Here is a 25,197-nt window from a genome sequence, read left to right as displayed (position 1 = left end):
TATTCTACATTCACCAGACAATCTATGATAATGCCAATCTTTATTCAGGAATAGACATACAAATCCGACATGTTGACAAAATATGGGATATATATAAAACATATGATTGTAAATAGATATATAGATAAATAAAATAAAACGCAATGCTTTAGAAACAATATTCCATAGAAGTATAGCGGGAAAATAGTGTACAGAATTTAAACGGGTTTTTAGTCACATGATGTATGTTCTTCATGGGCAGATGATTTCAGTCAATTAAATTGCATGTGGTACAGATTGTATCTGTGTCTGTATTGGTACGTTGAATCACCACTTCTGGCATATGATCAACGGAAATGAGACTTTAGATTGTTCTACTGTGTGTCTCCGGTGGTCATTCTTTAGTCGCCTTTCGAGCAGTTAACACAAGTTTTTATATTAGAATTATTAAATGATATGCAACAAACGAAACAACTGAACAATATGTGTACATGTACTACGTAACAACAAGTTCATGATAAAAAAAAATATTGATGATTTAATTGATGGACAAAATAATTGCAGTAAATAGGGGGGCACTACTCAACATTTCTGAAGAGGCTTGAAAATAGCGTCTAAAATAGTACATTTTGACCCATATGGACTTCACAAAATCATGTGTTTTGATCAATGCATGTACACCAATAATCACAAAATATTTAGTTTTTACAAGAAAACATTAACTCTTCATCTTATCCAGTATAACTTAAGTTAATTTAAAACACGAATTTGTAATGTATTAGATATCCTTAAATCATTATTATATTTTAAAGACGTTTTAGTTTGATATGCTAATGACAAATATTCATTGTGACTGGCAGATACAAATTGATGTATCTATAGTTTTACAACTAATATATACATGTATCATTCTTCAGAGACAAAACAAAGCTAATGAAGTAATTCTCTACACTATTCAAATTCGGATTCGCGTTAATCAGTTAAATATCACTTGCTCGTCTTCTGAACAATAATTTACACAAACGAGTTGTGTTTTTCATTCATATGACCATAGCATTTCCGACTCGTTTTGAAAAATTCTTTGCATGTCCAACAAATGTGCACTTTACAGGCCCTACACTCCATATGTTGACATCCGCCGAATTTTTCTATACCCATAAAGCAATTCGGACAGCAGGATCGGTTTTGAGGATCACGACGCATCCATTCGCGGATCCCGTTATCGTCAATTCCCTTCTCCATTTTATATTTGGCACATGACATCCCTGTATGATATTCAACATGGCAACAACAACAAATGCTCATTTGGCAAAGGAAACACACGAATCGTGCACCAGTCTTACTGACTTTGTATACCATTTGACAATCAGGCGTAATGCAATAACGAGCTTTATCTTTATTCGCAGCGACAAAGCACGATATCGAAGAATTTAACACTGTTTGCATGGTACACATACCCATCTTGCTCATATTTCTGACATCAGCCAATGCCCATAACTCGTCACAATCTTCGTGACAACATTTTATCGGAAAGTCTCTAGCACTGATAACGGATTCGATGTGAAGCTTTACACAGTCTCTGCAATATGGGTGTCCACAAGATTCAAGGCGATACAGATCACTATCTGGTATTTCACTAAAGCAAACCCCACATTCAGGCTCAGTTGATGGTGTTCTATCATCAGACTTTCCACGTACCGTTTCTTCTAATTCTTCTACATTTTGCATTGCATGTTGAATAGCTTCCTCCGAACCTAACATTTTGATTCTGTGATTTCTATGATCAAGTTCTATTGATTTCAGTTCACAAGATTGCTTTAGGCCCAGTAAATCGATTCCATACGCAAGAATAACTGCTCTCATCAGTCCAGGAGGTCTGGATTCACCTTTCAAATCCAATGTAGTCAATTTGGATGAAGACAATTTCGAAATATACTTTTGGATTTTCGTAAAGGCTACATTGCGATCTTCCTTGTTGCCATGAATCGAAACTGTCGTATTTCTATCATCCAGAACGATAAGCGTTCTTGTTTTTTCCATGATTTTCTGTATCTTCTGACGACCGTCTCTGGTGAACATCATTCTTAGCGATGGCACTCGTTCCATGTCCAATTTTTCTTCCTGAAGTAATTCTACAATCTGTCTTCGTGTTTCCATCATGCCATCAATACTTTCAGCATCTATATCTATGAATCGATTTCCATACCGCACTGCAGTAACTTGTATCCTTACTCCAGACATTTCTGCTTTTACTTTGTCGCAAAACGCATTGAATTCCTTTTCTATGCGTTTAAAAACTAGATCTAAAACGGAAATGCGGCAATGGATTTCCGGAATAACGGAAACAACGTTGTCGTTTATCATAAAACATTTGTTCAATTTTGCACATGCTTCGAATCCCTCTTCTGGGTCATTGAAAGTAACACACGCTTCATAGGAATTGTCACCTTTCCTAGGATCATTCAGTAGTACTCTGAATCGATTTTTTGCGATTTCTTGTTCAAACTGACGAACAAGCCTTCGTTTGAAGGTATCTAGAATTTGCAGCTCTTGAGAAGGATCTACTTTTTCACGAATTACAACAATCTTCGTAATTTCATCATCAGTCATTGGATAAGATTCCAAAAGATATTCTCGCAATACCTCTTCGTTCACAAGAGGATTAAGACCCTTAATAAACAATTCGTCATTATTTTCTCTGTTTCGTTTAATAGTAACTCGTGAACGACCAAACGATAATTTAGATATTAAAGCGTTTGAAAGGAGAATGGTGCTCAGAGTTACTGGATTGTTTATCTTTATAAAACCAAAACCTCTCGACTTTCTCCTGCACCAGGTGACCTTTGCTTTGAACAATTCCGAATCGCCAGCTTTTCCTGCTCCCATGGGGGGTCTTGCAGAAATGCCTCGTGGATTGTCTTTTGTTCCATCCACAGCGGCTTTAGCAGATTCACTTTTTTCATACATGATTTCACCGCGATAATTTGGATTCTTATTATTCGGAGACTTTTGTTTGATACCCTCCACTGCTCCAAAACGACCAAACCATCTAATCATATCATCATCTGACCCAAAAACACTGTCAGTACAGTAAACATACACTGACCGGAATTCGGTCTGGCATAATACATCCTGAACTACACCCCCTGGGCCAACAGAAACGCGAACATTTTGACATCTAGGAACAATGGGAAATTCAACTACTTCTGTGCGTATTGCTTTACGAATAGGTGTCATGGCAGATTGAAGAGTAATTGCAGCCACATGATCCTTTTCCGCTGGTGCATATATCGATATTTCTCCTTTATTTCTGTTTGCATCAATAATGAACACAGAATTGTCATTTTGTGTCTTAAGTGCACTTTCTAGCTCTTTTACTTTGAAATGCCGTGGTCCTACAAAGTGGGCATATAAACGAGTACCAACAAACTCCCGATATATCATTTCAACTCTCTTCCCGGTAACGTCTTCAATGTCCAGTGTCAAATCGCCGTTTGCTATCGCTTCCGTCACATCTTCTTCAAGAACTTCGGTTATGTTAACTGCATATTCTCTAGATGTGTTCAATATTTTTTCCACAATTACCCAGTCTGGACAAGATGCCAGATACAAAAATGAAGACGATGGATGGATAAACACCTGCTGGTTTTTGTCTATGAAATGGTATCCTGCTTTTTCATGACCGAGATAGTGGCAAAGATTACCTTCGAAAGCTTGAAATAAAAGTTTCTGCAAAATGCGATGGTCTCTTTCTCCACCCGTCTCCTTAAATGTAACAGTGCAGAGCATTTCTTTTTTCAGAATAAGTCTGATTTCATTCATCGTATCTCGAATGTTTCTAATAGCTCTTCCATTGATGGAATTGTCCTTGCACCACTTTCCCTTTTCTTTCTCTTGAATTGCGCTCCACGCTCTATATACATTTAAATATGTGAAATAGTCACCTTTTCTGTGACAAAACTGCACCTTTAGTTTGTCCGAAACATCTTTCTCACATTGTGTACCTGCTCTGTAAAAGAGAGATCCAATTGTTGTGCAAGAAGATGCAATCACAATGGCTTCAAACCCTATATCAGAATCGAGAGCGTTATGAACAAACACGCCTAAATTCGGCTCGAATGGAAGTTTCGCAATCCATTTCCCGAGTTTTGTTATTTTTCTGTTTTCGACCGCTTTCAGTTTCACCAACTGACGAAATGCCATTTCCATTGAATTTCTAGGAGGTTCCTGTACAAAATCAAATTCAAGAGGGTCCACATTTAACTGCAATAATTTCAAGATTGCGTGACCTAAATGGATTCTCAGTATTTCAGGAGATGCTACTGTGGGCATTGCATCGTATTCCTGTTTAGAATAAAGACGAAAGCATTTTCCAGGGGCAGTTCTGCCAGCTCTTCCTTTTCTCTGATCTGCAGAACTTTTGGTGATCTGAATGACACGCAATGAACTTACTTTTCTCTCAGGATCGTAAATCATTTCCTTTGCAAGTCCACTGTCAACAACATATTTCACGCCTGGTATAGTAACTGATGTCTCCGCAACATTAGTAGATATCACAATTTTTCTTTTCCCATGTGGTGCATCCTTAAAAATCTTATTTTGCTCTTCAATCTGAAGTTTTCCATGCAGTGGTAACATCACATAATCCTCTCGTCCCTTAAGATCCATCTCTAATGTCTCAATACATCTTTCAATTTCCAACTGACCAGTTAGAAATGCCAAAATATCACCAGGCTCTCCTTCATTGTGAATCTCTAATATCTTTTCAGCTGTCCATCTTTCATAATCTCCAGGAAAATCTTCAGTATTGGAAATAGGTAGCCACTCAATGTCAACGGGAAACATTCTCCCAGATACCCGTAAAACTGGGCACTCTCTTTGTTCTCTAAAAAAACGGACAAATAAATCTGGGTCTATTGTTGCTGATGTCACAACAATATGAAGGTCTGGTCTGAGTGGTAAACACTTTTTTATCATTCCTAGCAAAAGGTCAGTGTATAAGCTACGTTCGTGCGCTTCGTCAATAACTATGCACGAGTAATTGTTCAACAAAGGATCATTTAAGCATTCGTTCAGCAGCATGTAGTCTGTCATATACAAGATCTTGGTATGCAGTGAAACTTTGGTGTGGAGGCCGCATTTATAGCCAACTATGTTACCCACGTTTGACTTCATTTCAATGGCAACTCTCTGAGCTAAACTTGCTGCAGCTACTTTTCTTGGTTGTGTACAAGCAATATTACCATCTTCTGAAAGGTTAGTATCTAGAAGATATTGTACCATCTGTGTACTTTTACCAGATCCTGTTTCACCTAGAACAATGCATACTTGGTTATGAAGAACCGTGTCTGTGATAAGCGATCGTTGCGCATATATTGGTAACGCTTGCTCCAGTCTGGTGTATTCAATTTCAAATTGTTTTAGCAAGTTGTCAACATCTTCCTGCTTTGCTCTGAAACCTTCGAGATTTTCCAGAACTTGTTTTATATGCCTTATTTTTCTTTCGAATTCATTTCGCTGACCTTCAAATTCCAAAACTTTGCTTTCTAATGCTCTTTTTTGTATTCTCATGTTTTCATGGTTTAAACAGCCATGTGTTTTAGTTAAATTTCTTAGTTCTACCTGAACATTTTCAATCTTTTCTCGGTGCAAGCGAAGAATGCTTTCAGTTCTTTCATGGATATTTTGCAAATTTGATTCTATGAATTGTTGACTTACATTGTGAACTTCCTCCCTGAGAAATCGATAGTGAAAGCCCAGTCTTCGGTTGTTTCGCATGTATCTGTGAAATTCTCTGTATGCTGCATTGCTTTGGAAATGTATGAAAATGGATGTTGTGGCGCTCTCTGAATTCGTTTTAAACGACTTCACAGTTAGGTTTATAGTCTTTGGCAAATTTGCAAGTTTTTTCCAAAACTCATCCTGGTTTGCAAAGGTTCTGTCGATTCCTAAAATATATGTTGGACCAGGTTCATTTAATCTTCTTTCGCTTTTTTCATAAACTTTTTCTGGTCGTGTTTGTCTACGCTGACGTGGTCTTTGTCGGTTTCCATGCATTTCCTCTTGACGTCGTCTGTCATTGTCATTACGCCCGCCTCTTTGATCGTCATTCCTTGGGGCAATGACGTTTCTAGGATTGTTGTTATTCATAGTGAATCTTTTAGGTTTTTTTCGGGTGGTCCATTAATCTACCTATTTTAAAATACATGAAATTTGTATTAAAATCTTTGTCAGGAATACAATTTGAAATTTTCAACCGATACGAGTATTTACAAAAAAAGAGAATTTTATCAATGAAAAGGTGAAGATAACAAACAGTGATCAATCTCATTACTCTTATAAGGAATACTAAATTAAGAGTTGGACAAACACGGACCCCTGTATATACCAGAGGTGGTATCAGGTGCCTAGGAGGAATAAGCATCCCCTGTCAACCAGTCACATCCGCCGTGAGCCCTATATCTTGATTAGGTAAATGCGGCAATTCGTAGTCAAAATCAGCGTGTAAAAAATTGTCTGACAATTAGTATGAAACACGTCAGACAGCATTTAACCCAGTGACAGGTTGTATTGGCCAACTAGATCATAACGACCAAAGAATTTGCGAAATGTTGATTTTAAACGAGGCTGTTGAAACCCTTGTAAAATCAACTTGTTTGGTGATAGTCTGCCTCGATTTAAAAACTGAGCATACGAAAAACAAGCTCTTGCGTATCGAATCAATCTATATCTTTTAAGAATTTGATATGGATGAAAAGTAGAGGATATGTACAGCAATATCTTGAAATTGAAATCTTTCAAATTTACTTTAATGAGTCAAGAAATGTAGTTCTAGTAGAAAGCAATCGGAAAAAAAAAATTAAAACCCCTGCTGGATTCGAACCCGCGAACTACAGTTCAGCAGTCGACATGTTAACATACTGAGCTACTCAGCTAGGCGATTATTTCTTAAATGAATCGACAAATATTGCTGGTATCTTTATTTTCATCCATGTTTTAAAAGGAAGCCAACCATTATGACGATGTAGAATACCTCCTTAAGCAAATTTATGATTTCATTGGTAGTATCTTTACATCAATAATTATGTTCCTAATTCACTTGTCAAGGAACCGAAGCTAAATTCATACAGTAGGTGATTAGTACCAAACGTCATCTATGTGTGAAAATGTTGGGGTTTTTTTTAAAGATAGATAGGATATAAACATTAAAAAAACTCATTTGTCAATGAATATTTGTATATTTTATAAAATCGTAGTAAAGGAGTCCTAAGGAGGTATGCTACACCAAAGAAATTTGATATGGGGCTCACGGTGGTTGTGATCGGTCGACAGGGGATGCTTACTCCTAGGAACTAGGCACCTGATCCCACCTATGGTATATCCAGGGGTCCGTGTTTGCCCAACTCTCTGTTTTGTATTGCTTATAGGAGTTATGAGATTGATCACTGTTCGTTATCTTCGCCTTTCATGGATAAAAAGTGGAGGATATGTACAACAATATTTTGAAATTGAAAACTTTCATATTTATTTAATCAAAAAATGCAGTTTTAGTAGAAAGTAATCTGAAAAAAAATTAAAAACCCTGCTGGACTCGAACCCGCGATCTACAGTTCAGCAGTTGACGTGTTAACATACTGAGCTACTCACCTAAGTGATGAATTTTGAAATGAAATATTGCTGATATTTTTTTATTTTCATCCATGTTTTAAAAGGAAGTCAGTCACTATGACGATGTAGAGTACTTCCTTAATACAAATATGTATGTTCAAATTAAGGGGAGTTTCTAGTAATTGAAGGGAGTAACAGTTATGGGCATGGAAAAGTTACCGCCCCAGAAAATTAGTAATAAGTCATCAAAATTCATTTACGAGATGGTACCTAGAAATTTTCCTTGAAATCATTTTCGTCAGAAATCCAGAAACTACAGGGAATGAATACCCTCTCACACCGTGGACTATCGTGACCATGGTGAAAAGATTCAGCAACGCACGGGTTCCAAATAGTTGAAACGATCAGTCTATTTATTTTCTCAAAAACAACATAAATGCGAGTTTTCTTTGTCTAAAACATGTCGCACAGAAGGCACAGACGTATTAAGAAAAAGAATACGCCTATACTTTGAATGAAAGTAGTAACTTTTCTCAAATACTCGTGTTTAATATTGATTATCTAAGAAAATTCGCACGGATGTTTGCTTCATGAGCTGAATTCAAGGTTTGAAATAATTTGAGAAAGAACCATGATAATGTGTCACAAGAATATAAAGACATTCAGTTTCTTACTTAACTGAGGTTCATAATAGTCTTTATTTAGACGAAATGCTTGAAAATGAAAATAACACAGGGTGAAAAGATGGAAGATGTAGCGTTACAAAGCTGAAAAGATATCAAAGATTCCCATATTGATTAATATCATCCAGTAAATTCACAAGTTTTAAGTTTTTCCGTCACATATATTCTAATTTTTTTTTTTTTAAATGAATCTATTTTTCTTTTCGTAGTGCATGATACATACGTTTCCCTTCCATTATAAATTATGAATAATTGCTACAAATAAGATGAATTGTTGGTACACGTATGATGTGCAGGTACATCTTTTAGAGGATGTCAAGGTGCGATATTTTTTCCCTTTAATCTTATCCATACTTTAAATCAGACAGAAATCTAGCATACAACTAGATGCTGTCATAAGACAGTAATACCCGCACACAAGTGTTTGCCTTTAAATATACTCTTCGTCATATTGGTGTTACTGGCAAAGAAGCCACAGTCGTTATTTTATAATTAATTAATGCATAAATTGTAAGAGGAGTTCTGGGAACCAAGGTTTTTGTACAAAAAGCATCATTTTCGACCCCCATTTGGCCCCCAGGGCAAAAATAAAAATTTCAAAACCTTATTGCGCATCTACAGGGCACCAGCAACCAATTTCCTAAAGATTATTAGGATACTGCTTAAAACGTAAAAAGAGTTCTGGGGACCTCAGTGTTCTTTTGTGCAAAAATGTCATTTTTCAACCCTCATTTGACCCCAGGGGTGAAAATAAAAATTCCAAAACCTTATTGCACATCTACAGGACACCAGCAATCATCATCCAAAAGATTTTTAGGATACTGCTTAAAATGTAAGAGGAGTTCTGGGAACCAGGGTTTCTTTGTACAAAATCGTCATTTTTCGACCCCTATTTGATCACTAGGGTGAAAATGAACATTCCAAAACCTTACTGCACATCTACAGGACACCAGCAATCACCATCCAAAAGATTTTTAGGATAGTGCTTAAAATGTAAGAGGAGTTCTGGGAACCAGGGTTCTTTTGTGCAAAAAACCCGTCATTTTTCGACCCTCATCTGACTCCAGGGGTGAAAATGAAAATTCCAAAACCTTATTGCACATCTACAGGACACCAGCAATCATCTTCCAAAAGATTATTAGGCTACTGTGTAAAATGTAAGAGGAGTTCTGGGAACCAGGGTTTCTTTGTACAAAATCGTCATTTTTCGACCCCTATTTGATCACTAGGGTGAAAATGAACATTCCAAAACCTTACTGCACATCTACAGGACACCAGCAATCATTTTCCAAAAGATTATTAGGCTACTGTGTAAATTGTAAGAGGAGTTCTGGGAACCGGGGTTGTGTTAAAAAGCATTATTTTCGACCCCCATTTGGCCCCCAGGGTGAAAATGAAAATTCCAAAACCTTGTTGCACATCTACAGGACCCAACCAATCATCTTCCAAAAGATGATTGGGCTACTGCATGAAATGTAGGAGGAGTTCTGGGAACCAGGTTTTTGTTGGAAAAAAACGTCACTTTTTGACCCCCGTTTTGCCACCAGGGTAAAATTGAATATTCTAAAACCTTAAACAGTACACCACCTATCATATTCCAAAAGATCAATTGGTTACCACTTGAAATAAACGAGCAGTTTGAGGAAGAAGAAAGTGTGACAGACGAACGGACGGACGGACGGACCAGGGTAACAACAATATACCCGAACTTTCTTTAGAAAGTGCGGGTATAATAACTTCTAAGAGTTAGCTGTACTATAATTTCCAAGGAACCATACTACAACTTCCAAACCATGAATATATAGAAAAGCAACAATTTTGTAACATTTATTCAATGATGAAAACATAAAAAAGCAACATATAAATAAATCAAACATAATTGATATGTCAAATTCAGAGGCAGATCCAAGATTACCGACAAGGGGGAAGTTTACGTAAAAGGCTCAGCCACTTTGAGTGCCAAATCTGGTGTTTTCATTTAAATATATGCCATTTATATATATGCCAGTATATTTGTGGCAAACAAGGGGGTGGGGTCATATCGATATGATACTACTTGCGGGGGTTTAATTTAAACGATATATCAATTGCCGAAACAATTGCCGAAACATGTCGACATCTTTATCAAAACTACTTCAAAGGAGGTTTTCAAGAAGATTCATATTTTCTTTTTTCATTATCCAAAGTCCTGTAGACAAGCCCCTGTGACTAAAACTACCTCATTTTTACCCAAACTGCAATTTCTAAAATCGTGATGGTGGGAGGGGCGTAGCGTTCGTGCATTTACACATGGGTTCATTTCATAACTTAAAGATTACTTTCTTCCCATTCGCCACTACTATCAAAAATGGGGGAATGGGGCAGTCAAACAATATCCTAATGTGGATAAGAAAATAACTGAAAATTATCGTTGGAAAAACGAATCTGTGTGCCTTAAATTCGAGGGGAATATTCTCAATGATACACAACGAATTTTTCAATACGGCGACAACAAAGGGAAAGACTAACGAAAGTAAATACTCGGTTGATTAACAACAATTTTACAAATGACATGGAATAAAAGTGTCGAAAGAACCTCGAATGCTATTTTAAGACACTCAGCATAGAGAAGTTCGATTCGGAAATATTAATATATGTGAAACTTTGTAGCGCGAGGAGGGGGGGGGGGGGGTCTGACCTTGAATCAACTACATGTAAAAGCGGTGTCAAATCCTATTTCGCACATGAGAATAATTTGATATCTCAGGAGAGTGGGATCAAAGACCCCCAATCCGGGATAAGGGAAACACTCAACAGACAATATCATTCAAAGGTAAGTTGAATGTCATTTAAGACAACACATCAAGCAATTGAGACCAATAAGCACACGAGGCTGTCTTTGGACGGCAACCAACAGTGTAGATAATGTTGCTATCCGGATTATCAGTGTGCTCGAACCTCCTACATATCGTGAGCTTGGAAGTTTCAAATAACACAAAAGTGTACAGAACCAACTTCCTCACTGTAAGACGACGACACAAAGAAGAGTATTGAACGAATGGGTCCTAATTAATAAAAGTTACCGAGGTACAGGCAGATTTGTATACCTTTAATTACAATTACCTATATGGTTTCCATATCATTTCATTTTCGTTGTGCCAACGATTTTGATTGACTGCGTTTTTGTTAATCGTTTCATTGACGAGAAGCTCCTACACAGATGAGAAGGAATGCAGAGTTAACGACTAGATTTCAGTCATTCTAGAGCTTGTTTGTAAATGATAAATAATAAGAATGTTTTTGTTGGATAGAGGTTCATATCGCAAAAAATGGAAGGAAAACTTATCTATCATGCGGTACGAAAAGAAAAATAGATTCTTTTTTTTTTTAATTTATGTGACGGAAAAACTTAATATTGGGAATTTACTGGATGATATTAATCAATATGGGAATCTTTGATATTTTTTCACCTTGGTAACGCTACATCTTCCATCTTTTCACATTTTCACTCTGCGTTATTTTCATTTACAAGCATTTCGTCAAAATAAAGACTATTATGAACCCCTATTTAGTAAAAAAAAAAAAAAAAAAACAAAAAACAGAATGTCTTTTTATATTTTTGTGACACATTATCATGGTTCTTTCTCAAATTATTTCAAACCTTGAATTCACTTTATAAAGCAAACATCGGTGCAAATTTTCTTAGATACTCAATACTAAACACGTGTTTGAGAAAAGTTACTACTTTCATTCAAAGTATGGGGCATATTCTTTTTCTTAATACGTCTGTGCGTTCCGTGCGATATGTGAAAGACGAAGAAACTCATTTATGTTGTTTTTGAGAAAAATAAATAGACCTATCAATCGACACTTCAACTATCTGGAACCCGTGCGTTACTGAATCTTCTCACCATGGTCACGATGGTCCACGGTGTCTCAATTCCTTTCCAGTCTTATCTAGAGTTGTGGTTTAGACAAAAATAGAGTTGATAAGACATGAAAAGTTACTACCTTAAACCCCTTTTCATCCTTTGTAACAAGTTATCAGATTTCATGGGAGAAAACGTGTCAGTTTGACTTTATAAATATCATGTTAGTAAATAAAAATATTTCATATGTATTTTATACAATGTGGCAATGTGAAGTACGCAAGCTGATCGCAATATTAGGGAGGTTTTCTACATCGTCATAATGGCTGACTTTCTTTTAAAACATGGATGAAAATATGAATATCAGCAATATACGAAATTCAAAATACGAGATTCGAAATTCAAAATACGAAATTCGAATTTCGAAATTCAAAATCCAAATTAACCAATCAAAATGTAGGTCACAATAGATTAAAGTGTAGAGAGTACATGCATATAAACTTAAAATATGACAGAAAGCTTATTCTTCTAATATGTTTACCAAACAACGTGTTTAGTGAATCGAATGAGTTAATGTATGAACTGTCGAGTTCCGGTGTATCCTTATGTACAAGTTAATGTGTACCTGACATGTGTAGTTTTAGCGCCATATTGAATAAACATGTGTGTTTGAGTTCGGGTGGTATTTTAAAGAACCAAGCCATCCAAACATGATGTCAGAAGTGTAAAAGTCGTCAACATGCCGAAGTTCAATCTCCCGGAGAATTTTGCCTTCACCAGGCCGAATGAATGGCCGGAATGGAAGCAGAGATTCACACATTTTCAGATCGCAACAAAGCTGACCGATAAAGATGACGAAATTCAAATAAGTTCTCTTATTTACGCCATGGGACCGGAAGCAGAGGGAATATCTAAGTCCTTCGCATTCGCTGAGGGTGATGAGAAAAAGTTCAAGAAGGTTCTTGAAAGTTTTGACAAATACTTTGTACCAAAGAAAAATGTGATACACGAGCGCGCCAAATTCCACATCCGGAGTCAGCAGCAGGGCGAGTCAGTAGAAGAATTTGTCCGGAGTGTGCACGAGCTGGCGGCGCATTGTGATTTCAGGGACAAGGACGACCAAATTCGTGACAGGTTAGTTGTGGGCATAATTGACAAAGAACTAAGTGAGAAATTACAGTTAGAATCTGAACTTACACTCACAAAAGCTGTCGATATGGCACACAATTCTGAGTTAGTAAAACATCAGATAAAAGACTTACAATCTAAGAACTTAGATGCAGTAAGAGTTAGACAGCATGATGGCCAACACACCAGACACAGTCACAGCAGACAGTTTAAACCTAAGGAAAAGTTTCATAGTAACTGTGACAAGTGTAAACAGTCCCGGGAACTGTCCGGCATCAGGGGGAAAAGTTTGTAGTCAAGTGTGGGAAAAAGGGACACTTTAAGGTTGTTTGTTGTAGCAAGTCGAAACTTCTGGAAGAAGTCCAAGACGTGTGCTCACCATCTGATTCATTCTACATGGGCTCAATAGACCTGAGTGACTCCGACAATACGAATGCATGGACAGTGAAATTGAAAGTGTGTCGTAAGTACATTACTTTTAAGATCGACACTGGTGCCGACACTTCAGTGATTACCGAGGCCACATACAATTCCTTACCAATAGAGCCGAGACTGCAGACATAAAAAAAACCAGTTGTACAGTCCAGGAGGGTCAGTAGAGTGTAAAGGGGTGTTCGTTGCTAAGACCTTTCACAAGAACACAGAGTTTCGTTTTCGAGTGCATGTGCTTAAGAATTCTAATAATGGTTCTAATTTGCTCAGTCGAAGTGTGGCACACCGAATGGGACTTGTGATGAAAGTAGAGGAAATTCGGGATGTGTTCGGTACACGTAGATGCGTTAAGGGCCCACCGTCAAAATAACGCTTAAACCTGGAGCCGTTCCATATTGCGTCACAACAGCACGCAGAATCCCTTTTCCATCGATGCCTAAAGTAGAGTGAGAACTGAAGCGAATGGAGAACGCAGGAATCATCGTGAAAGTCACATAACCGACAGATTGGTGTGCACCAATAGTGACTGCATTCAAGAAAAATGGGGACGTTCGCTTGTGTGTTGATCTCAAGAAACTGAATCAGGCAGTTAAGCGTGAACATTTCATGTTACCAAACTTGGGTGACATTGCACCGAAACTGAGCAAGGCTACAGTCTTCTCAAAGCTTGATGCTAGTAGTGGTTTTCATCAGATACCCCTAGCACCAGAGAGTTGTCACCTTACAACCTTTATAACTCCCTTTGGACGACATTGTTTTCAGCGGTTACCTTTCGGGATAACGTCAGCCCCTGAAATATTTCAGCGTTTTATGTCAGAGATATTAGCAGATATTGATGGAACAGATGCTATCATGGATGATATCATTGTATACGGAAGTACAGTGGAGGAGCATGACGAGCGTTTGGATCTTGTACTGGACCGTATCAAAGAGATTGGTCTCAAACTCAACAAAAGTAAATGTGAGTTCCGGAAACGGAGCATTGAATATTTTGGACACTTGATCAGGGTTGGGCGGTCAAAACCGCCCCCGGTTTTAACCAGTGGTTTTAACCGTCCCGGTCAATACTCCCCAAGTGGTCAATACTGGTCAATTGTGATTTAAACTGTCCATTTTCCTATTTTTGTACATTTTTTGCAAAGATAAAGATAAATTAAGTCTTTTCATTATATGGATTAATTGTTGATTAATATTTTTCGTTAGATAATCAAATGTAATTTCATAAGTTTAATATATTTGGTTTGTTGAAACTGACCGAAATATCTTCAGTACCTACCAGAGGGTCACAGTTCTATAGCATAGCTTGACGATTGGGAACAGCCCTCTTAATACATGTACCTGGACAGATTAAGAATAAAAGGTAGCTGGACATTACCTGAGCACAGGAAGCAGAGTTGACAGGTGTTAATAAGCATAGGCTGGGACCAGAGATGACCAGTGTGCCTGTTATTGTTATGAAAACATCACCAACACACCCCCTCAAATGTTTACTCAACAGTTAAAATGAAGATTGATGAAACAATACTTATATAGGTAGTTCTCTTGTTAAACTAAGGAATTTGAACAGAAACTTTTACATCTTCCCCAATTCAACAGAGTCATTTGTACATTATTTATTTAATATTATGACTTATGAGTACATTATAAACTGATAGTGCATGTTATGCATTACAGTATTTACCATAATGGTCACTTAAACATTTAAAATAAATAATACAGACTATAATGACCAAATAATCTTCAATCGACCAGTATTAACCAGTATTGACCGGTTTTAACCAGTATTGACCACCGGCCCGGTCAATACTCATATTGACCACTTTTTTGCCAACCCTGAACTTGATTAGTTCAGATGGGATCAGTCCATGTCCGGAGCGTGTGCGTGCTGCAATTCGTGAATTGACTGCACCGACAAATGTAACTGAGCTTATGAGAATATTGGGAATGGTGAATTATCTTGACCGATTTTTACCAAATCTCTCCACAATCATGCACCCTCTTACTGATCTTTTGAAGAGTGACTCAGCTTGGATATGGGATAGCCCCCAGGAAGAAGCCTTCAAAAAAGTGAAGAATATGCTAACAGAAACACCTGCCTTGGCATTCTATAATTCTTCAAAGCCAGTCGTGATCAGTGCAGATGCCAGCAGCTATAGTCTAGGAACTGCCATATTTCAGCAGTTTGATGGTCAACTTAAGCCTATTGCTTTTGCTTCGAGAACACTTACGCCAGCTGAAACAAAATATGCACAAATCGAGAAGGAGTGTTTAGCATCGGTATGGGCCTGTGAGAAGTTCGAGCGCTACATCATTGGACTCGAATCATTCAAACTAATCACGGATCACAAACCTCTCGTCCCGCTCATTAACACTCAAGCTCTAGACAGGACACCACTAAGATGTCAGAGACTTTTGATGCGACTGTGCAGATTTAATCCGACTGCTGAACATGTGCCAGGGAAAAATATTGTGGTTCCCGACACCCTCTCGAGGAGTCCGTTAACTGGGAACTCCGAGGAAACAGAGGAGGAAGTCAATCTTTACATAGACTCTGTCGTAAGAAATCTTTCAATATCTGACCAACGACTAGAGCGCATTCGAGTAGCTACCGCAGATGATCCAGAATTGTCTGAAGTTTTGCAGAAAACTCAAAACTGGTGGCCTGACCATGAGAGATCACTGAAAGCAGAAATCCGACCATATTTTACTGCAAGATCGGAACTGTCAGTTTGGAATGGCATTCTGATGTACAGAGACCGAATTGTTATTCCAGAGGCCCTTAGACCAGAAACCTTAAAAAAGACATACATTCAGGACATTTAGGTCTTAATAAGTGCCGTGAACGCGCACAGGGAGCAGTATGGTGGCCTGGAATTTCAACCGACATTAAGCGTACCGTTAAATCCAGCGAATTATGTCAAGTTCATCAACCAAAACGTAACCGAGAGCCGTTGAAGACAACAGCCCTTCCATATCGTCCATGGCAAAAGATCGCTGCAGATCTATGTGAGCTGAAAGGTAGACATATCTTAGTAGTTACCGACTATTTTTCTCGTTATCTGGAAATTGCTTACCTGGATTCGTTAACTAGTGCTCATGTGATTGGAAAACTCAAGAATATATTAGCTCGATGGGGTATTCCTGAGGAATTGGTAACCGACAATGGCACCCAGTTTACATCAGATTCTTTCAAGAAGTTTGCTGCTAAGTATGGATTTGTGCATACCACCAATAGTCCTCACTACCCGCAAGCAAACGGTGAGGCTGAAAGTGCAGTCAAGACCGCGAAACGCATATTGCAGCAGGAAGACATCTTTATTGCGCTTATGGCATACCGTTCAACACCCATTTCAACAACAGGAGTTAGTCCAGCGAAACTGATCATGGGACGAAAAATTCGAACCGTTGTACCAGTCACACCTTCTTCACTTGTACTAAAGTGGCCGGACTTGGAACAGGTGAGGAGAAAAGACGCGCGTACGAAGGAAACTACCAAGTTTCATTATGATAACCGATTTGGAGTGAAGAAACTCCACCAATTTGGACCAGGTGATCAAGTTCGTATCAAGACTGATAAAGAGAAAATGTGGACAGACAGTGGCACGATTACCAGTGCAAATTACCAAACTAGGTCGTATGTAGTGGAAACCGATCATGGATTACTGAGGAGAAATCGAAGGCACCTGCGGCATACCGGATATGTGAATGCTGAATCGTCACATCCTATTAGTGCGCCGTATCCGACAACAGACAGTGTGCGTGACAGTGAACCAAATGTCGTTATATCTGACATTGAACCACCCTCCGTGTCTCCTAGCCGGGAAGTGACCTCATCTCCTGTCAAGCCAAATGTAATGACGCGATCTGGTCGTATTGTGCACCGTCCCATAAGATTCAAGGACTATGAGTGAACTTGTTGACTTTTTTGTAACATTTTGATTTGTATGTAACAAGTAATGCATGCTGTAGGTCTTTCGTGATTGTGTTTACTAGTGAAATGCATATATTTCTTTTCTAGTCAATTGACTCGATATTCTAGTCATATAGTTTCAGAGGGGAGATGTTTAGTGAATCGAATGAGTTAATGTATGAACTGTCGAGTTACGGTGTATCCTTATGTACAAATTAATGTGTATCTGACATGTGTAGTTTTAGCGCCATATTGAATAAACATGTGTGTTTGAGCTCGGGTGTTATTTTAAAGAACCAAACCATCCAAACACAACGAAATATTTCTTTTAAAATTATAAATGTTATGATGTATGCTTAGCATGCAGACAGGCCTGTAGCTGTGGGTGTTTGGGTCAAGTACTTATCTATTATATATAAACAATAGAGGAAATTCGAACCATGAATAAATACTTCTCTCCGATCTATGTTCTTTTTACATTTTTTAGGGTCCCGGAAGCTTAACTACATGTGTCATTGCGACAGAAAAATAATCTATCCACGTTTTAAAAATTATCTTATCCCACTGATTCATATGGGCAATATTTTGACATTTTAAATCATGTCATTATATGCAAACAGGCCTGTAGAAAGTCAAGTTCATAGAAGACGGGGGGGGGGGGGGGGGGGGGGGGGGGGGTGGAACCAGGTCGAATACACCTCAAATAGTACACTTTAATTGAAATGGAATCGAAGGTTATATGAATAAAATTAACTGATGACACCCCGTGGAAATGGATTCTAATTTTAGATTAATCTACGGGTTTATCACATACCATTATTTTTTTTTCTGCTTGAATTATCATATTCTTATAATTTATTTTACATGAAGATAACTGTACATGTTAACAATGACACAGGCGCATGGGTTCAGCCCCCCTCCCCCCCCCCCCCCCCCTCGAATAGCCTACTTGAGTTGATTTCTCTGATGTTTGTCAGAATGTCTTGCCTACCCCAAAAGGCCAAAATAACTCAAAATAAGTCTTTTTATTGAATACCCTTCATACCCAGTGAGGGTATTTATAAAAAGGACTTATTTTGATTTATTTTGGACTGGTGAGGTATGCAAGACATTGTTGGTATTCATTAAAGGGATGTTCAACAAACATACTTATAACTCAACTCATGTAGCTTATTCGACCGGGAAGGGGGGGGGGGGGTACCCAAGCACCTGTGAACTACTTGTATGAAGGAAAAATTATAATATAATTACGGGGAGTGGAGGGGAGGGGAAAACTAACTGGGAACAAACCACCCATTTTAGTATTTGAACAAATATCCACAGGCACCTGAAGTATCGACACTACTACCAACACCCATCCCCCTTCTTCTGTTTTTTTTGTTTTTTTTGTTTTTTTTGTTTTTTTTTTTTTTTTTGGTGGCGATAATTTCTCCGAAATGTGTGGATTCCTTGTCTGTAAGATCCCAATTTCGATTTATATAATCGTTTCACGCTTTTTTGTAAGCTTTAGAGATTGGCCTTCTATTGGTATAACAAATTGTATGCTATTATACCGGTAGAAGACCAATCTCTAAAGCTTACAAAAAGTGTGAAACGATTATACAATGTATATAAAACGACATTGGGATGGGGTCGACAAGGAATCCACACATTTCGGAGAATTTATCGCCGCAGAAAAAAATCAGAAGAGGGGGTAGTAGTGTCCATACTTCAGATGCCTGTACAAATATCTTCCTCACCCGTTCATATTTTATATGCGTCTGGGTGTAAATAATAGAGGAAATTCGAACCATGAATAATTATTTCTCTCCCATCTATGTTGTTTCTTTTGATATTTTTTGTTTATGTTTCAGGAAGCTTAACTACGTGCGTCATTCGTCATTACCACAGAACACTAATTTATTCACGTTTTTTAAATTATTCACGGTTTTTAAAAAAAAAAAAAAAAAATAGCTTGTCCCATTGATTCATATTTGTACATGTTCATGTATGTTCTATGTTCAAGTATGTATAATCTTAGGAACCGGTAATTTTGTCCGTAATAGTAATAGTAGGGTTCTATACTATATCACCCCCTACTAAATATTAGGAGGTGATATAGTATAGGCTCCTACTATTATTATATTACAGAAAAAATTACCAGTTCCTGTGGTACATAGGCTGATATAATATGAATCAGTGCATAAGATAATTTTTAAAAAGTGGAAAGATTAGTATTCTACCGGTATCACGCACGTAGTTAAGCTTCCTGATGCCTAAAAAATGTAAAAAGATACAACATTGATCCGAGATAAATATATATTCAAGGTTCCAATTCCCTCCATTGTTCATATCAAACTAGAATCAATTGTTGCAGGGGTATCATCGGTTAATAGGCTTCATATACGATTTCACTTTAAGGTATATCATGACGTTTATTCGTCATTATTTGAACTGGTTATCACATACGGTGCAGAATTAATATGTGGGAGCTGGAACAAGTTTTCTGTCCGCTTCCCTTCCCGCTTTCTATGGGCCTGTCTGCATGCTAAGCATACATTAAAACATTTATAGTTTTAGAAGAAACGTTTCGTTGTTTGGTAAACATATTAGAAGAATAAGCTTTCTGTCATATTTTAAGTTTACATGTATATGCATGTACCCTCTAACCTTTAACCTATTGTGACCTACATTTTGATTGGTTAATTTGGATTTTGAATTTAGAAATTCGAATCTCGTATTTTGAATTTCGAATCTCGATTGAGCCTTCTGGGCTTTAGTAGCAATATTTGTCTATTCATTTCCAAATTTCTCACCTATCTGAGTAGCTCAGTAGTTTAGCATGTCAACTGTAGATCGTGTGTTTGAGTCAAGCAGGGGTTTTAAATTTTTCTCAGATTGCTTTTAACTAAAACTGCATTTTTTTACTATTAAAATAAAGTAAATTTGAAAGTTTTCAATTTCAAAATGTCATTGTACATATCCTCCACTTTTCATCCATATCAAATTTCTCTAGTGTAGTATACCTCCTTAAACTTGGGAGGCATTAAACTTTGTGCACTCTCATTTTTAAGGTAGACCTATACTCGGCCTTAAATGGACTCAATCATGAAAAAATTGCCTTTATAAGATATGTATATATTCCAGGGTTGGGCGGTTAAAACCGCCCCCGGTTTTAACCAGCGGTTTTAACCGTCCCGGTCAATACTCCCTAAGTGGTCAATACTGGTCAATTGAGATTTAAACTGTCCATTTTCCTTTTTTTGTACATTTTTTGCAAAGTTAAATTAAGTCTTTTCATTATGATATATGGATCAATTGGTTATCAATAATTTTCATTAGATAATTAGATGTAATTTCATAAGTTAAATATATTTGGTTTGCTGAAACTGTGATCATAATATCTTCAGAACTATAAAAGAGGGTCACATATAGCATAACTAGACAATAGGATCTGCTTATACATGTACCTGGACAGATTAAGAATAACAGGTAGCTGGACATTAAATGAACAGTGATTTAATATGAATTGGGTGACAGGTGCTGTAGATAAACAATGTGTTGCAATGTACAGAGCAGGAGATGTACCTGAGTACAGGAAACAGAGTTGACAGGTGTTAATTAGCATACTCTGGGACCAGAGAGGACCAGTGCACATGTTATTGTTATGAAAACATCACCAACACACCCCCTCAAATGTTTATTTAACAGTTAAATGAAGATTTGAAACAATAGGTAATTCTTGATAAACTAAAGAATTTAAACAGAAATAGAAAACACTTCCCCCATCATACTATCTATGGCTTAAACAAAACATAGTTTAGGAAATACCACAATTTTCCTCTCACATTCACTTCTTGACCTGCTAAGAGACACAATCATGAAGCCTAGAGATCCTATTTGGAATTTCTGTGATATTGTTGAGAACAACAACAAGACCACAGCAAGATGTAAAGACTGCAATGTTGTTGTCAGTGTCAAAGTAATACGGCTACGAAACATTTTTTTTAATTTTTACAATAAACTTTTACATCTTCCCCAATTTAACAGAGTCATTTACATTATTTATTTAATATTATGACTTGCAAGTATATTATAAACTGAGAGTGCATGTTATGAATTACAGTATTTACCATAATGACCCCTGAAACATTTAAAATAACCAACAACACAGACTATAATGACCAAACAATTTTCAATCAACCAGTATTGACCAGTATTGACCGGTTTTAACCAGTATTGACCACCGGCCCGGTCAATACTCATATTGACCACTATTTTGCCAACCATGATATATTCCAGTAATAGATAAATATTGAAAAATATATATGTTAACATGCTATTTTCATTGCTATTGCATCTCAAAAGTAAGTACCCCATCCACATATAATCAGCATTAATGAAAATGTATTCCTCCTTCTTATTTTACTTAATAATTATTATTTTCCCAAACAAATGGGCTGTAATAAGCAACATAGACTATATACCCATTATTTAATGATATGTAATCATTTATTTTAATAAATTTCAATAACTATTTTCATAATGTACACTTTGTGAGCTCAAACATGTTTAAACAAATACTATTGAAAATGCCATTTGATGTCAATATTGGTCTTTCCCCCCAATTTTTATGGACTAAACCTTGAATAAATGGTTTTAAAATACAGATTATTATCTCAGAAAAAGGATTTGCGTAAGAAAATCATATGTTGACGTATCATTTTAAAAGCTATAAGCTCTACAACTAGTACACCCCCCCCCCCCCAAAAAAAATCTTGAATTATACATCATCATATTTTCATACGACATGTGGAATTTGAGTATATTCACAACCTTGGATAATAATTTGAACTATGTTAAACTATAAGTATTATAAGATACATGTGGGTTGCAATTAAATTTTACATTTTATCTGAAAACAAATTCTAGAAGAGGGTATTCACAATGTGAATGTAAAACAAAAGTAACAAACTGAATTTTGATAGTTTTGCTTATTATGATTAATGCATGTGTGTAATGTGTGTTTTATCTTTTATCATGAAATCATTTGCCTGTACATAAATTGGATGTACGTACATGTACACCACTTACGTCGATCTATGTAGATGCAATCTCATGCCTCGTTCACACGAAGAATTTAATTCGCATTAAACGTAAGTTAATGCGAATTAAATCTGAACCGCGTTCACACGGAGATTTTAATGCGCATTAGTTTACTTCGAATTAAAATTGACGTCGCGATTTAATGCGAATTAAATTTACTTCGCATTAGCTCCGTGTGAACGCTAAGCGAAGCTAATTCGAATTAAATGTAGACGCATGCGTAATGGCCAATTTGGGTCACATGCATCATGGTCAGCTATATATATTAATGTTAGTTTTGTACGAAAAACTAAGCAAAATGATAATAATCACTAAAAACATGTACAAACAGCATGTCATTAGGTAATGTCAGACGTAAATCTGTGCTCTTCATAGGCATACTGAGTAATACATGTGGAAGGAATTGTTTTTAAATACGACAACAATGTTTTAAAATAGTGATAGATCATCTAATATGATTTTTTTTTTTTTTTTTTTTTTTTTTTTTTTTTTTACATTTTTTAAAACAAATATACCGCTCGTTGTTAATTTTTATACCATATGACGTCATAGTAGACTTATAATACGTATTAGTAATTAAAAATTACGTCACAACAGTAGTCAGCGGAATGGTGAAAAAGACGTTCCTAAGTTTTAAAATTGGGCCCATGAAGAAACAATATATTGTCTAGATTGAATGCTGGTTGTCAGAGGAAATAACAAGTAATTTCTTGGGAACATATAAATAAACACGACAAAAAACTCTTTGTGTAGATCAGCATGTAAATTGTAAACATGTATACTACATGTAGGCCTATATAGCGTTTTGAACAAAGTATTCTGTATCTACACAATATTCATTAAAAATATCTATAAAAAATAATTTTTAATAACATAGTCTATTATATTATTTCGCGCACCCTTTAATAGAGATGCATACGAATTTAATGCGCATTAGTTTACTTCGCATTAAATATTACCGCCGTGTGAACGCTATTTAATTCGAATTAATTTAATGCGCATTATTTTACTTCGCATCAAATTTGATGCGAAGTAAAATTTAATGCGCATCCGTGTGAACGAGGCATCAATAAGGAACTAATCGCGTTATAAAAACAGATGCCGCCCCAATAATTTTGTTACTACTAATATTTAATGACTACCTTCTTTCTCTTTAAAATTTGAATATGAACGATTCCAATGTGAATCTTACGTAATTTATCAAACATTTCTAAGATCTTTTTATAGAACTGGAAAATAGAATTTGTTTGTTTCTAATTATAGATGAAGATACTGTATCTTTACTGAACCGATGTAAATGTTCTCGGATTTTTTTTCAGTAAATGTTCATTTTCCTGACCGGTTTCTCTGGATTGTACCATTTATTTAAAGAGAAAAGGTGAATAAACAGAACAGTGATCAATCTCATAACTCCTATATTAAGAGTATAACACGGACCTTCATGAACAAACAATTTTCAGCTCTTGCCTTAACCTTTTCAATAAGCACCCTTAATTTTGAAGTTCATAAAATGTAGGGTAACTGTATTACATAAAAGTTTTACGTATAATTAAATTAGTATTTACCTAGTACAAGTAATACTCCACGTCTAGTTCACAACGAATTTCCGGTAATCTAAATTTCGTTTTCTCTTTGCTTTCGTAGAAACATGAATGGGAATGTTCACTTTTTCCGGAGAGGGGAAATTAAAAAAAAAAAAAAAAAAAAAAAAAAAATAGATAAATAAATAAATAAAAATCAAGGTAGATGACACGGTAACTGTTTTTGAACTTTAAGCTCATTCTTTCACCAGAGGGCGTGTTACAGAAGTTTCACTTACACTTCTGTCAACGCTTGGGGAATACTTCCTATGTAAGTCATACGATCACATGATGTGAACAATCAATATTGTGGTGGAGTGCAGAATAAGTGCTTAGGATTATCCTACGGTACTCACCGTACGTAGTATCGTCGACTGCCCTATCTCGCGTGACTGACCAGAATCGGTGACTTTTTGTTTACGTGTGTGCGTTGTCGTTTCCAGGTGTAGATTGCGTCATCAATTTTGCCGCAGTGTTTGAAAACACCAGGGGCGGATCCAGGAATTGTGGTTACGGGGGGCGCCACTTTATGAGGCAATGGGTCCAGGGCGAATTTTAAGGGGTTTTTGGAAAAAATTAGGTGCTCCCAATTAAGTAATTCAAGAAATCAAAGGATTTTGTCATTTATTTCTCCGGGAGTGGAAGAAATTACTGCTTCTTTTATCGTTTAGTACATTTTCCGAAACATGATACCGCGATATACCTTGAAATTTTTAGGGGAGGGGGGGGGGGGGGGAATGTCGGTCAATTCAGCCCTAGTCGACCCGGCCCCTGTCGATCCGGCCCCAAGTCATTCCGGCCACAATTACCGTAGTCAGTCCGTCCCCATATACGTTTTATAGATATTTTCTATTTATAATTTATGTAATGGGGTGGGAAGTACATTTATGTTTTATAAATAATGAAACATTGTTTAATATGATAAATAAAAAATGTATCAATTC

The 25,197-nt window shown here is 36.7% G+C and overlaps 1 protein-coding gene across 2 annotated transcripts; it reads right to left on the bottom strand.

Annotated features, from left to right (window-relative positions):
• Positions 1-24,726, bottom strand: LOC125682926 (uncharacterized). Of its 2 annotated transcripts, none has more exons than XM_048923509.2 (2): positions 24,610-24,726; positions 1-6,171 (listed from the first exon to the last, which is right to left on the bottom strand). In XM_048923509.2, exon 2 carries the CDS (start codon positions 6,127-6,129, stop codon positions 994-996), a length of 5,136 nt encoding a protein of 1,711 aa, XP_048779466.1. In that variant the 5' UTR covers positions 6,130-6,171; positions 24,610-24,726; the 3' UTR covers positions 1-993. The 2 variants fall into 2 exon arrangements, with proteins under 2 accessions (XP_048779466.1, XP_048779455.1); XM_048923498.2 differs by having other exon boundaries at positions 24,239-24,616.
• Positions 24,727-25,197: the final 471 nt, after the last annotated feature.

This window comes from Ostrea edulis, chromosome 1, assembly GCF_947568905.1.
Source record: "Ostrea edulis chromosome 1, xbOstEdul1.1, whole genome shotgun sequence".
Taxonomy (NCBI): domain Eukaryota; kingdom Metazoa; phylum Mollusca; class Bivalvia; order Ostreida; family Ostreidae; genus Ostrea; species Ostrea edulis.
Note: the sequence above shows the minus strand (reverse complement) of the source record. Positions and strands in the feature narration are given on the sequence as shown.

Coding starts and splice junctions, on each gene's coding strand:
- LOC125682926 (XM_048923509.2), bottom strand. CDS start 6,129: ATGAATAACAACAATCCTAGAAACGTCATTGCCCCAAGGAATGACGAT.